General features: G+C 36.7%; 1 protein-coding gene across 5 annotated transcripts in view; it reads left to right on the top strand.

The window, feature by feature from the left end:
* Positions 1–15,189, top strand: part of SRBD1 (S1 RNA binding domain 1) — a 127,469-nt gene that overhangs the window by 91,777 nt on the left and 20,503 nt on the right. For all 5 annotated transcript variants that reach the window (XM_080588044.1, XM_080588043.1, XM_080588042.1 and 2 more), the window contains exon 18: positions 13,656–13,762. In XM_080588044.1, the coding sequence (XP_080444170.1) occupies positions 13,656–13,762 (107 nt within the window). The remainder of the gene's footprint in view (positions 1–13,655; positions 13,763–15,189) is intronic.

Below are 15,189 nucleotides of genomic sequence, written 5' to 3'. Positions count from 1 at the left end.
CAAATACTGCCCTTCGCTTTTCTTCCTTGAGTTTCCTTTCTACAAGTCTGTAAAGAGGATTTATTTTTTTTTTTGTGCACGTCTTTCCTTTTTCCCCTCATCCTCTGCACTGTTCCCAAGTGTATGTATGGGGAATCATTTCTGAAACCGTTGCTCAGTTCCACCAGTCCTTTCCATTACAGCTTTTGCCTCCTTATCTGTTCTTTGACAAACGTACACCCACTTACATAGTTTTACCCCTTTGGAAAGAAACAATGAAGTTTTTGTAACTGGAGAGCTGAGTGAGTAGTCCTACCATGTGTTCCTTCTCCACCATTCCCATTCCAGCTTAAACTGGAGATGTGGGAGATCTTTAGATGTTTGAGAATACACTTTTGTTTACCAAAAAAACAAGATCCAATCTAGCTGCTATGATCCTTCCTTTTCAGCGCTCATTGGATTTTCTCTGCAAAGCGATGGCTTTGGACATATGTGAGCCTGGTGGGTCACTGCTATGTCCTCCAACATCTAACTGGCCTGATGGCTTTCTGTTGAAGATGCCCATTTTAAAGAAGCTGAAGTACTTGATCAACATCATCAGAAAAACATATTAACATTTACTCTGGTGTACTAAATTCTGCTACCTAGTAAGCTTGTTCCCGTACTGCCAAAGCTGCATGTATGATTTTGAAATTTGCTTCTAAGAAGCTATAGTTTCCTCTTCACTTAGTCCAGCACTTGGGTGTCCAGAATCTTTCTAACTTGTTATAATCTTTGTCTTTCCTTAAACTAGTAAGCTTCATGTTTATCAGTGATCTGCATGCATGTTGACAGAAGCTTTGCCATGTAGGTGGTGGTTGGCAGCCCTTCAAGCATTAGTTATCCTTATCAAGTGATAGGTTATTCTCTTCTCTCTTTTGCAGTATCCAGCAAAAGGAGCTCTAAAGAATGTTAAGAAATGATTGAAAAGGAATCATAAATTAAAAATAGTAATTCTTAATGGTACAGTTACTCAAATATTTGTTTCTTCAGTTTCCAGCTTAGTTTTAAAATACCTAAGGTTGCTAGATAATAACCAACTGGAATTGCAGGTATCACTATTAACAAGTGCTTTCTATAGATAAGAAAAAATTCCTCTTTCCATTGACAAAGGGAACAAAGACAATGTTATGCTGTGAAGGGTAGTCAAATTCAATTCTAAGTGACCTCTTAGTATACATGTCTGCCTATGATGAGTCTTTCTGGTAATCTTCATAACAATTTCCTATTTCAAATATTTGTTACTCCGAATGGAAGAGTACAATAACTGGAGGAGAGTTCAGATCGAAGGCAAGCCCAGTTTTGGTCTGGCTGCAGCCTAGCAGAGCAGAGCTTGCTGGCAGATGACATGTAAGCCTTATGACTGTTGCTAATAGGTCTCAGCCATCATACACAGCTCTTGGTGATTTTCCTCTGCATGGTCTGAGAACTGTATCTTGTTCATCAGTATGCTGATTTAAAGCTACGTATGGGTAAATGACAAGTAAGAAGTGGTTTTGAATTTGTCCTTGTGGGTTATGTCCCACATTGTGTACTCTTTAGTCCTGTTCTGCCTCTCTCCATCTGTAATGCGGTATGTTTTTCTGGCTGTTGTGCTTTAGATAAATGCAGTCAATAGTGTTGTAAAGACTATGTATGATAACACTAAACTCACTTTTCCAAGAAAAGCTGTTCTCTTAGCTATTCAGAGGATATGTATTGATCTTGTTTTCTCAGAAAGTGTAAGCTGACAGGGTTGTCTTTTGTCTCTGCAACTACTTCTGTCTTCAGTGGTGTAGTAAAGCTATATCGCATCCATCTATCTATCTATCTATGTGCTCTGATGAATTAATGTTAGGGGGATCTATGTTAAATATGTTTTAGCCATAGATTTTCATTACTTAGTTGTGGGCCATCATCTGCAACTTAGATTATCAGAAGCACTTTACTCGAAGTAGCACTGTTACGGAACGTAACTGTTCTACTGAAAATACTTTTAAGTGTGGGTAAGATGGGTAATGGCCACAGAACTTTGTCTGAAGTGTGTGCAAAATCGGATGTCTGTGCTCTTTATTTTCATAGCATTCCTTCCCTCTGTGCACTCATCATTAGACTGTCTTTCTTTTTTATCACATCCTGATATCTGATCCTATGCTGTTGTTACTAGGTACCATATAATTTCCCAGCTCAATTTATGAAAAAAGCATAGTGGCATACTAATCTTTTCTGACAAGCCAGTGTCCAAAGAAAATGGCATATCTTAATGTGTTGGAGGGTTTAATTTTTAAGAGTTTTAGGAAGAAGTCAGCAAAGGGCTAAGGCTTCTATTACTTTGAATGTCTGCATCCTGACTTTTACATATGCAGTTCAGAATGCTTTTATTTGTTTGTTTGTTGTGGGTGGGCGTTTTGCCTAGTCACATTTTGCTCTAGTCACAAAATGGGAGTTGAATTTTTCACATGTGGAATGCTAAGTGCATTTGCTATCTTGAAAGTGCATCATTTAGCAAAGAGCTAAATAAAATATGTTTCCATTAGCTTGTGTTTGAAGAAAGTGTGCAGGCCATTCATGGCTTGTCTGGTTTGATAGCAAACTACAGTTATTTCCTTGTGTTTCGATAAAGCATGACTCTCAGCTCAGGGTTTAAAGGAAGCTAGCCTTTTTCATGTCTCTCCTGGAGGAATGGAAGATATATAGGTACATGAATTTAGGATTACTTAAGACTAGATGTTGGTATACTGTAATTACAGGGTTTTTTTTAAAGGTTTATTAGATCATTTATTTAGTTCATTATTTAGTTTATTAACAAGTCACTTATCACTTCATTTTTCACAGTAAACTTATCACACAATCGTACTATTTTCTAATAAATATGCCTCTGAAGAAATGGAAATTCTGGTAATCCCACATTTTTCTTGTGAAATATTGTAGAAAGGTGAAAAAATATCCTTGAGAGTTGGGGCTGAAAATTTAGGGATGGTGATCCTGTAATGACTAAGTACCTTTCTGCCTTGGAAAAGATGGAAAGTGCAAGACAATTTTGCAAATGACTTTTTAAGCCTGTTCCTAGAACTTTGAAATAAATAACACCAGCTACCTAAATATCCTGTGTATCATCAGCTATCATTGTTTAATTTCACACCAACTTCTCACTTTTTTTCCACTTAATGAAAAAAAGTTTATTTTAAATAAACTGCTGAGCATATGAAAGAGTAATCAGTCTGTATATAACTTGAGACTTGGATATTGGCTTACAGTTCTCTTATAGAAGCATTCATGCAATAATAAAAATCTGTTCCTCATAAATCCCCTCTTAAATAAAAACAGGTACAGGCCATTCTTAATTTTTCCACATGTATTTTATGAAGTTATTATCTTAAGAATATAATTAACTAAAACAATTTTAGAGCTATTCATCCTATTTAATTATGTGTGTAAGGTGGTCTCGATCCTAGCAGTTAGGAGGCATCTCGAAGACCTTGGGATCAGCTTTTAGAGATGTACTTTCACAGTTAGGATTTAACTGCACTTCTGTTATATGGTTTTCTTTCAGACTTCTCTCATTCAGACGACTTCTCATTTAGACTTTTAACGTTTAGTGTGATTATACAGCCTAGTTGCATTTAAATCTTGATACCTACCTGGAAACAGTTTATAAAAGGGAGCAGCTTAATTTTGATCGCTAGGTTGGGCATATAAGCACTTCCTCTGGAGCAGGATGTAATGGATTCAGTTACAGCACTTTTCTCTCTCCGACTGTGATAACTTAGACAATTGCTTAATAAGAAATTATTATTGGTTTCTAAAATTGAGGCTATTTAAAGCTTTTTTTCTAAATTGTTTCCTATTCATGTATGCGACGACTCTAAACAAAGATGCAGAAAGATTTGTAAGCTGACCCTGGACCATGCAATCAGAACATAACAATCGATGCATGAACACAATAAAATATTGGAGGTGTAAGATGTATGATACTGGGTAATGATGCTCAGGTTACAGACAGGAAATGAGGAATTGTAGTCCTTCCTTCTTCATTGACTTCTTACATAGTTTAAGAGCAATCACTAAGTTCTTGTGATTTTGGTTTGATATCTGTAAAACTGGGACTGTGCTCAGGTACTTTTATCTAAGTAATGTAGAGTTGAAAGGTTCTGCAATATTTTTGTATATGTGTCTGGCGGGGAGGTTATTGCTGTTACGTTTCCACAGTATCCTAGCAAAACCAGAATGGTAAAAAAAAAAAAAAAATAACCCCTCAAAATTCTGTCAGCTGTGGGTCAAAGCAGTCTGAATAATTACACCAAAAGCAAAAGCCACTGCTTGATATCTCCATAGTACCAGCTACCGATTTGCTGTCACTGAAAGTTTTGGAGAATTTAAGATTACTTTTAATGTTTCATGAAAAGACTTGAGTTATTGAGAATGTACATGTATCCTTCTTTTGCACTTGAAGGTAGAACTTAACTTGGGCCAGAGTTAAGGTTGGGTGGGAGGCGCACTTGAGTACTACTAAATTAGAAGTGTTTTTAATTCTGTTCTATCTTGAAGATACACTAGTCTCTCAGCTTGCAGTTGTAAATGTTTGTACAAATAAAGAACTCTATTCTCCCTTCCATTTACACTTCAGGAAAAACAAACCTGAGGCAGTCCTGAAATTCAGCACAGTTGCTTTTTGGACTAACGACTTTTAAAATTAAAATGCATAAATATGTTTTTCAAATAATAGTTTTAAAACTATTTTAAACTATAGTTTCTAAACCATAAAGCTTCAATTTTTAAAACCTTATTTTATTTTATTTTATTTCTTTATGACTTTCTAAGCTTGTGTAAAACCTTATTTGGCCAAGCTTTAGAACCATAATAAAAATTTATAAAGATTTTGGAAAGTAAAGTGATCAATTTTATGGTGCAACATATATCTCTGTCATCAAATTGCATGCATCTGCAATGAGTATATTCATATATGCAGTAGTTACAAAGTTTTCAAATTTAAAGCATTTAAGTCAACAATAGTAATGCAGTGATGATTTGTATCTCCAGATCCTCCAGTAGAGAATACCTAAGAAAATTTTGTTGCAAGGAAGTTTAATTTGTTACAGTACCAAATCTTATTTTATACATTTACAGTTAACTTAAATACTGTATTTTTCTAGTGTTCGCAATAAGCTTTCTGAGGGTATTTCCAGACTTGAATAAAAGTAAGGGTTATGTTGTGAAGCCACAAATCATTGTGTATCTGTCAGGGATACTAGGAAAATAAGTGCACTTTGATTGTGCTTTGCCCTCCTACCTGCTGAGAACTTCAGTTAAAAAAACAAACAACTTACATTGCAAGAGTAGTCAATTGTTATTTCAATATACAATATAGGACATGCACTATTCTCATTTATGCCATTCTACTAGTTTAATTTGATCTATCACTTTTTATATCATGCTAATTACTTCATTATTAATGATCTTGTGCTATCAACAGTGGTAATGGTTCTGAAATGTTGCTTCTATTTGAGAACAAGAGAAATATTGATGTTCTTGTCACTTGTAAAAAAAAAAAAAAAAAGTTTCATTGGGACAATTTTTAGTGCCGAAAAGTTAATGCAGTTTATTATTCTGTCCTGTCAACTTTTCAATTTTCAATATGCAAACATTTTGCTTGTGTTATATGCATAACAGGGAAAGTACTAAACACACATTTTAATGCAATGTTTGTTAATCTCAGTGCAGAGCAGTGTTTGAAAGGCACAAGTTTACTACTACATCACAGATTTTTTTTTACCAATCATTTATGCTTTTGCTTTAAATATAACTTTGCTGTCACATGTAGTAAGTGGTGCTGAAATTGGTTTCAGTTATCAAAGATGTGAGTGACACAATGGATGCTTATGTACTATGCCTTGAATCCACAAACACTGGTACTGAACAAAATTCTGTTTTTTCACGTTTTCTGTCAGCTTTCAGTCTTCCATGGGTCATTCAATAAACACTACCCTGGTTGACTTTTTTGTGCTGCCATATGTCAATCAAAATGAAGTGCCTGCTTTTTAGCAAGGAGAGAAAATAAGCTTGCTTTATTTGAGTTTGGCTGTGTTCTCTGCCGAACAGTGCCTTGCATTTGTTTCATTCCTAGCTTAGTTTTGCCTTGAGCTATGCAGTGGAAGAGGCTGGGAATGAAGAGGGAAGGAGTACCTGATGAAAGCAAAGGAGGAGCCAGAAAGAACAGAGGGAGAAAACTCCACAGCAGGATTTGAAACTGTTCTTTAAGGATATTAAATTTTAACTGATTTGCTTAAAAAAAAAAAAAAAAAAGTGGGGCGGATGGAGCGAGGAAAGCCAGATTACCAGAAAGTTCTTCCACTAAGGGTTCCATGAGTGTTCTCATGCTAGATAAAAATATTTCTTTTCTCTTAACTTAATTTTATCATGATTAATTCTGCTGGTGTGGGACTAGAAAACTGTTGAATGTCATTGTTTGGTATATATGGTTGTGTTGTGGTTTTTTTCTAAAGAGGGAATGGATATATTAGTTTTAAAACTATTTTCTAAAGACAATGCTGATTCAAATACTATATTAATCACCAGGTATATCGGTTGCTAAGTGTATGTGTACGTACATTAACTTTGACAAAGCCAGTGAGTGTGAGAAGTTGCTTATATTAGAAATCAAGGTTGCAATACAGTAAGGATGTGCATCGACTGTACAAACCTTTCCTTTCAAGAAAATACTCTTAAATGAATTTGTATTTTTGCTGTAGTTTGTAATGTTGTGTATCACATTCCTTAATAGAGATGAGGAGCTACCGTATGTTTCCAGTGGAACTGGCAGGCTTCTGTTTGTTTATATAGACCTTTACCAAGCTCCTCACATCTCCTAGGGGTTCACTCTGCTCTTAGTGAGGCCAGTTGGAACTTTATATCCAGTCGTTGCTGTTCCTCACTCAGTATTGCAAAGGGATGGTCACTGGCTTCAGACTAAACAGAATGCCCACACATGACCAGACCCACCTGGTCTTCATGACTTCTGTCTTGCCACTCCAGAAAGGTACTATTCCTTCTCCCCCTAGCTATGTGTAATTTTTTTTTTTCCCCTCTTATCCTTTGGCACTTTACAGGAAAAATCCTTGACTGAACTTGTTGCCTTTCAGGCATATGATCTATGAAACTCCATTTGTGAGGTTCTTTGCTTTACCTTTCTGTATTATTGCAGGGAATTCCCTATATCTGTAGAGCTTTAACATCCCCAGATCACAGCTTTGGACTGAAATTGAAACGTAGGTTTTCTGTCTAGAAGTCTGGGATATCAACTTTGCTGCATCTGTTAGATGCAAGCACAAGTGAACACAAGATGAATTCCAGCAACTTGCAAGTGACTCGAAGTGTTGATGCGATCAAGTGTGCATTTTTGTTTTCTTTTTCAGTGTCAGCTCTTCACAGACTTTGTTTTTGTTTTATCATTTTCTTTGAAAATATAAATCCATTCCTCTCTTGGGGTATTTCAGTAATAGTAATATGCTGTTAAAATAAACAGAATTCAGATTTTTGAAAACAAGAAATGAGTCTGAGTTAAGTACATAGGATAACAATATATCCTATAACAATGTAACATTTGGAGAAACCACAAACAATCTTCAAAAGAAATTCTTGAAGTTGGGTTCTTTTATCAAACATCAGAGGAATAAGCTTGTTTTCTTAGAGTCTAACTGAAAGGGATTTTCCAGAGGATGCTAGAGATTAAAACCCCAACCTGAACTTCCCAATATTTCCACCTGACATGTAAGGTGCACTTTCAATTTTTTCCAATTCTGCCCATGAAAAGTACTCATCATTACTCTATTTTTATTGCATTAGTCCTGCTGTACTTAAGGGCTTGACAAGGATGCATTTTTCTTTTGTGGGTTCACAAGCATTTGAAATGCAACTGATTGCATGCAGGCCACAGCACTAGCAGAGAACATTTTAAAAATTTAAAACAAAACAAGTTTCCATGGATTAGCTCTCCGTAAGATGATACAGTTCTGAACTTTGCTCAGGATGTGTTGTCCCACCTAATTTCTCATTCAGTAAATGTCATTCAGGCTGCAAGGTTATACCTCATTTTAAAGAAAGAAAGAACTTTTTCAAGGGCAGCGTTGGCTAGTCTCACATGCCAATATTAAAATTCATGGATATGGAAGTTAATGGTAGGTACCAACAAAATAATGTTTTATGAGGTGTTAGACGTGTTTCAGAACTTAGAGAAAAATAAATTGCATTTACTCCTTTACTTCACTGAAGGCTGACTTTTGGATTCCAAGGACAAGTGAGGTATAATTTGATCAAAATGTCGATCGTGTTACACTGCTGTTACACCCGGCCTGAGTCCAGAAGCTGAAGCTTGCTGCACAGTCTTGAGAGCTCTTCCCCTCCCCGCTGCTTCCTGGGCAGTGGCTTTAGGTCGTGGCTGTGCTGAGTCTGTAGCCTCTGCGGGGAGCTGCTCGTTCCTCTTCAGCTGTGCTGGAAGTGCAAGGTGGCTGCTTTGACTCCTGGGCAGTGTAAAGTAATAATGATGTGTGCACAGGTTTCTTTTAGAGAGACATATTTTCTGAAATTACAGTTTTATAGTGGTCTAGGAGAAGACTACCAAGTGATTTAGTTATGTGCATTGTTTTAGTGTTTGTCTGTTTGTTGTTGGTTTGTTTTTCGTTTGCTTGCTTGCTTTTAGGTTTCCAAAGATAAAGAGCATAGAGCTATAACTTCCTTGTAAAAGCTGCAGGTTCAGGTTGTTCGAGTCTAGCTCTAGTAGTCTGGCATTTTGAGAGTTTGGTCAGGGTACTGGTCCACCATCTACACTCGTGCAGTCTAAGTACAGCCTCCAGGCCACATGCAAACAGTGGTTCTTTGACTTCATAGATGTGTGGTGCTAATGACACGTATTTTTACAGTGACTATACTGCTAGAGGTCTCTCAGCTGAGAGGCTGTTTGAATTACTGTCTTCCTTTTGAGTACAACAGGTTTTTGAAAAATCACAGGCTTTCAATTACAGTTATAGCACCATCTCAAGGAACGGGTCTTTAGCAGTGTTAATTATTTCCAGCAAGTGCTCGTAGTTCTTGAAACAAGCAAGACAATGATCCTTGCTGCCTGTTCATACCATATAAACAGACATAGACAGCTAAAATATTAGGAGGTATAATAATTGGGCAAATCTTCACTTGGTATTTCCTGAAAATACAAATACTAAAATATGGTCTTAGTGGCTGATACTTTGAAGGAAGGGTTACTTTCTGTAGTCCTCCTCCAAAACAAATAAACAAAAAAAGCAAACAAGTCTGAGAGAGTAACAGTAAAAGAAAGGTCCCAGTTTTGCACCTGGTATTCTGCAGTTTATTCCTTAGTTTTCCGTAAATTAGAGGTAATAATGCTTCTTATTTCTTGGAGACCATCATCCAAATTGAACTCCTTGAACAATTATAGTGGTACTTTCTGCTGCAGATCTACTATTCTAGTACTCAATAGTTTAATGGTAGTGATTTTTGAGAATCTTTTTAATAAACCTTACTGATTTATGCAAGTGTTCACAGTTAATAAATAAAAGGTTTTCTATCTAAAAGAAAAGACAATGTTGGGGGTCAGCTGGTGCAGTGATCTGCCACATTGGTATGTGGAGGGGTTGTTGGAGGCTGTGCAGCATAAAAAAAATCCTGCATAAATGCACTTTGGACATAGAGTTGCATATTTGGCTTGGTCTTTATTTTGTGCAGAATTAATTCTGATGAACTTAATGCAGCAATTGAGAGGGGTTGCTGCCTTTATTTGAAGCGATTGAGTAGCATGGAGTGTGTGCTTCTAGTAGCGTTTTAATAATCTGATATCACCCCAGTGTATATAAATAGTACATAGAGGTATATAATATCAAACCTGTGATACTTGAGAAAGTAAGTAAAATTTTTGGAAGACCGGATAATGCACTGCACCTTGAAGCTTTCTTAAGAGTAGCCTGTTAGCAGTAGAAAATCTTGACCGTGATATTGAGATAGTATTGTTTTTAACTACTTTTAGAAAAATTTGTAACACTTTGCTGTGCTTTGTATCAATGCAAAGAGGGTTTTGCAAATTTCTCCTTCTTAGCAGAAGAAATCTGTGCTGGATGGAAGCTGTCTCAGGAGGCAGATTTGTTGTCTGGAAGGTTCTCTAGCATTTGCAACTTGGCATCGTTCTCTAGCTTGAATATATTTTACCTCTATGAGGTATTGGTAGCTTGGGGATTGTTTAATAAGACAGCCGTGGTGTCTTATGTTTATCTTGATCTGTCACATTTACCCATTAGCTTTTTCTTTATTCATACCTTCACATAGGTGCTGAGATGTCCATTCCAAGTGGTACGTCTGTTATGTATTGAAGTAATAAAGAACTTGGGCATGTCTTCCTTTATTTTTGTTGTTCTTTGTTTTTCATTGGTTGGGTTTTATTTTTTTTATTTTTAATGGTGACTGTCGAGCACCAATAAAGTTAAAAGATGCAAATCATCTCTGAGAAACTTGAGTACTCCTCATTAGAAACAGATGTTCTTGGTAAAAGAAGTAACAGTTGAATATATCTTTTTTCCAAATTGTGTATATTCTGTCATTTGAATTTTTCACGAACTGTTGCATCCATAAACTTAAATCTCCAGATAAACATCACTTTCACTTCTGAAGCTGAGCTGTAAGCACTGATCTTCTTTCCGTTAGCAGTGCTATTTCAGGATACTTTGCTTTTGGTTGTAATATCCTTTCCCAGTTTTATTTGGGGTATAACTGGCTGAATTGCTTTGAGTTTGCTCTTACCAGAACTGGAAATGAAGCTCTTTGATGAATCGAGTCTCATACAAAGAACTACTAGACCTGTGTATTTGCTTTCCTTCTTTGCTATATCTTAATCTGTAAATCTTTGTAGAGATGATGGTGGATGTCTCAGATATGAATCATGTGACTCTGTTTTTCCTTCTGATGGATGATCATCTTCTTAAGAGTGAGACTGAAAGCTAGGGAACCAGCAGTCCACCCTAATCTCTGTCACAGAAGTGCTTGCAAGAAAGCTGGGACTCTATCAGAGAGTGTTGTGATGGGACAAGGGGTAATGGCTTTAAACCAAAAGAGGGTAGGTTTAGATTAGATACACTAATCTGCCCTCTGCTCTGCCCTCATGAGACACCATTCTGGAGCACTGCATCGAGGTCTGGGGCTCCCAGCACAAGAAGGGTGTGGACCTCTTAGAGCAGCTCCAGAGGAGGCCATGAAGATGATCAGAGGGTTGCAGCACCTCTCCTATGAAGAAATACTGAGAGCTGGGGATATTCAGTCTGAAGAAGGGAAGGCTCTGGGGTGATCTCATTGCGTCTTTTCAATATGTAAAGGGGCTTATGAAAAGATGGAGAGCAACTTTTTCTTCAGGCACATAATGATAGGACGGGGGGAATGGTTTTAAACTAAAAGAGCAGAGATTGAGATTAGATGTTAGGAGGAAGTTCTTCACTCAGAGGGTGGTGAGGCACTGGCACAGGCTGCCCAGAGAAGCTGTGGGTGCCCCATCCCTGGAGGTGCTCAAGGCCAGGCTGGATGGGGCCTTGGGCAGCCTGGTCTGGTGGGAGGTGTCCCTGCCCATGGCAGGGGGTTGGAACCAGGTGATCTTTAAGGTCCTTTCCAGCCCAAACCATTCTGTGATTCTGTGATTTTAGTGCAAGATGTTTTTAGAGGTGTCCAGGAACTGTGAATTTGTGAATCTGATTCCAAAGTGCCTTCGAGTCAGTGGGATTTCCCAGAAGCAGAAGGAGTTTTTAGTACTCTGGATTTTTTAGCACCTTTTGCCTTCCTCCATCATAAAGAGAAAGGAGGAAAAAAAAAAGTTATTATATTTATCTTATAAAATTTTTTACTTTGCAGTTCTTTATGGAAAATCCAAGCCAGTATTTGGTAGCTATACTTTCCAAAAAAAAAAAAGAAAATTTGGGTGCTTTTGAACTATTTTAGAATTTTATTCTGGTACTCATGTATTACTCTGTGTTATATAAATACATCTCTGTGTTTGTGTGACCTGGAATCCTCTAGTTCTAGTACGTACCCAGCTGATGACAGAAGGAGGGTATATATAGAACATGCTTACTGAGAGTAGCTGTATCTTCAGTAAAACAGAAATATAGAGACATAAACAAGAGGTATTTCTGTTTGTTTGTTTTCTTTTTAGGATGTTTTCTTGTTTATCTCTATTCAGAAAAGAAGCTGTGGTGTACTAGTAATACCTTACTAAGTACAAACTGGTGTTTGGTCTGCAAAGCATACTGTTAAGCTTTGCGTTTGTGCATCTGAGAGAGTGTAAATGGAAGTACTTATGCATATACAGGGCTTTTTGCATGGAACTTTATATAGGGAAGAGTAATACTGGTGAAATTTTCGCTTGCTGTTTATTTATGTAACTTTTTTATATATGTCATGATGAAAATTTATCACAATCAGCATTAACTGAAATGAAGGGGCTAAAAAAAATACATTGGCCTGAGTTTTAGGATTGTTTTGAGTATTAATCACTCACTCTTTAATTAGCTACCAATATTAGTAGATGGAGGTTGACATGTTACATTTCATTGTGAAAACTTGAAAAGATCTAAATGTCTTTAGAAGATTAAACAAAGTAGTGGATGAAGTGTTTGGTGCCTTGGCTCAAATCCAACTTGGTGTCCTAAATGAGTGCATCACAAAACCACAACAGATCAACCCAGATTTACATGAGTGACATATAAGAGCCCTGAAGCTAAGCCAACATAGTGATTGAATTAGCTCCTGCATTTAGAGAGGCTTCTCCCTCCAGGTCAGACTTCTGAGCACTGATGGGCTTGTGTGGGGAACTAAAAGTTATAGATTGAAGTATGCCTGTGCTGTGAAGGGAAAGAAATCTTAGAGCTTCAGAACTTTCATCTTTGACAAGTGTGACTGATTTTCTTTTAGGGGAAAAAAGTGGAAATGCTATGAACAATAATGGAAAAAATGGAAGATTTTCCATTAGTGGTGCTTCGGTCAAGGACCTGCCAATCTTCCTAGAAATCTGTTCAAAATCTGAAACATTTCATTGCTGCAGGGTTGATATATACCTTATGTATTGTCCACCCTCATACAATATCTGGTTTGTTCTTTTAGTAAATAATAACTGTACTGTAGAATGATACTTAGAAACAGGACAATCTGCAAACTGTGCAGGTGCAAAAGTACAGCATTTGTGATCTTTAAATACCTTATTTTGAAAATATGATCTTATTTTTAATAACTCAGACTGAGTTTATACTTAAATAACTATCAGATTAAAGTAAAGAGAGTGGATGAACAGAAGCATTACTCCTTTTAAACAAGCATTATGCATTTAGTGTAGTTTTGGTTTTTACATGATTCAGGGAAATAGCTATTAAACGAGAAAGAAAACAATCTGATGTGAAGAGTGACTTAATTCTAGGGATTTGTAGTCTGACAAAGGTGTGGCAAAAAGATATCGAAGACCTTTTAAAAATACATTCTACAACTTGGTTTTAACAAGTACCCTCACATAAAATATTGATAAGTTCCAGCAAGTATTTTATTAATGTTACTATTGTTTAAAGTTTTTACTTACGTATTCTTCAATATTTCAGTAACCCGATATCTCCATTTTTGTTGTTCAGCATGATGTATCGCAGACTTTGCTCAAAGCAACTCTGGACAGTGTGGTTGAAGAGTGTGTCAGCTTTGTAGGAGTTGATATTAACATCTGCTCAGAAATACTATTAAGGTGAGTCAAACATTTTCCTATTCCAGTAATTACATGGCTCTGGATCACAGAGTCTCTGTTTAGTCTGCCATCTGACTCAAACTCAGCTGGAGCAAATGGCTCTTGTGTTAAACTCCCAATTACATGAAAATGGCACATTAAAACAGTATTTCATTGGATCTTTAGGAGTCAGTTTTTAAGGTGTGATTAGCGTGTGATTCTCCCACATATAATTATTCTTTAGAGGAAAACAGATTTAAAAATGTTGAACCAATAATGCAATTTAGAAAAACTTTGATATAATCAATTTGTATTTTTGCACTAAGAAAGTGATTTTCAAATGTATTTTCTGTCTCTTAGAAGCTGTTTATATAGGTACTACTAAGTGGAGCAGGCTGTAGAAGTCTGTTGAGGAAAGGAGAAAGGAAGGAGTTAAGGGAAAGTTTTTGAAAAGTACATCCTTTTTGTTATATCTGAACATTTTAAAAGTAATTGTTCCATATTTACTTGGAAAAATGTTCTGGTTTTTATTTCTCTTAGTTAGAAATCAATCTCAGTCTCAGATGTGTACCATTCAGAATCGTTTAGCTGAACAGCCTCTCGGAAGAGCAAAGTCTTGCTGTCATCCTCTCTAGTAGGAGGGGAAGAAAAAGCGCGTCCATAATATTGGCAGTGACAATTGTGTTAGGTATAAAAGTTGAGAAAAATATATTCTTGCTAGCTCTATTTTTAATTTTTTTATTTTTCTAAGCCCTTATTTTCTTTCCTGAAAATGTTGTCTTCCCGTATTTTTAAGGGGCTTTCCCATTTCTGTTATTTTTTTTGTTGCTTTTCCACTTTCTCTTCCATATTTGTGTTGTGTGTGTGTCTAAGTCTTAGTCTGGGTCTTGCCTTCTGTCTTCCCTTTCAGATTTAGATAAGTTATTAGTAAGAAAGAAAGCAATGCCTATTGGTGAATGAGGCTGAGAAGCTTTCATTCCATAACTAAAAACCTGCTTTAACAAGTGTAACGTATAAGCACTGTCAGAAGAGTACGTCCATGTTGTGCAGTTCAGCCGAGGGCATTGTGCTCGGGTGCTGTGTTGTCTCTACAGGACTGCCTGAGCGTGTGGAGTGACACTGTCCAGTCATGGCAGTAGGCGGTAACCATGTTGGCTAACTACTTTGGACTAATTAGCCTTGCTTCTGACGGTCATGTGCATGTGCTACTTTAAGTTCTGGATCTAACCTGATTCTTAATAGTTCAACTCTGCTGTTCTGTGTAGATGTGCTCTAAATTTCCCTTGGATGTACAGTTAATGAAATTGTCACTCTTGCTAGAAGTGCAAGGTGCAGGCCTTTCTGGTCATACTTTCTGATGCATTAAATACACTTGTTGCAATATATGACACTTGAAAAGGATGACAACATTACAGCACCTGCAATATTGCTGAGTATCTTCAAAGACT

Source organism: Anser brachyrhynchus (genome assembly GCF_964034855.1).
Source record: "Anser brachyrhynchus genome assembly, chromosome: 3".
In the NCBI taxonomy this organism is placed as follows: Eukaryota; Metazoa; Chordata; class Aves; order Anseriformes; family Anatidae; genus Anser; species Anser brachyrhynchus.
Note: the sequence above shows the minus strand (reverse complement) of the source record. Positions and strands in the feature narration are given on the sequence as shown.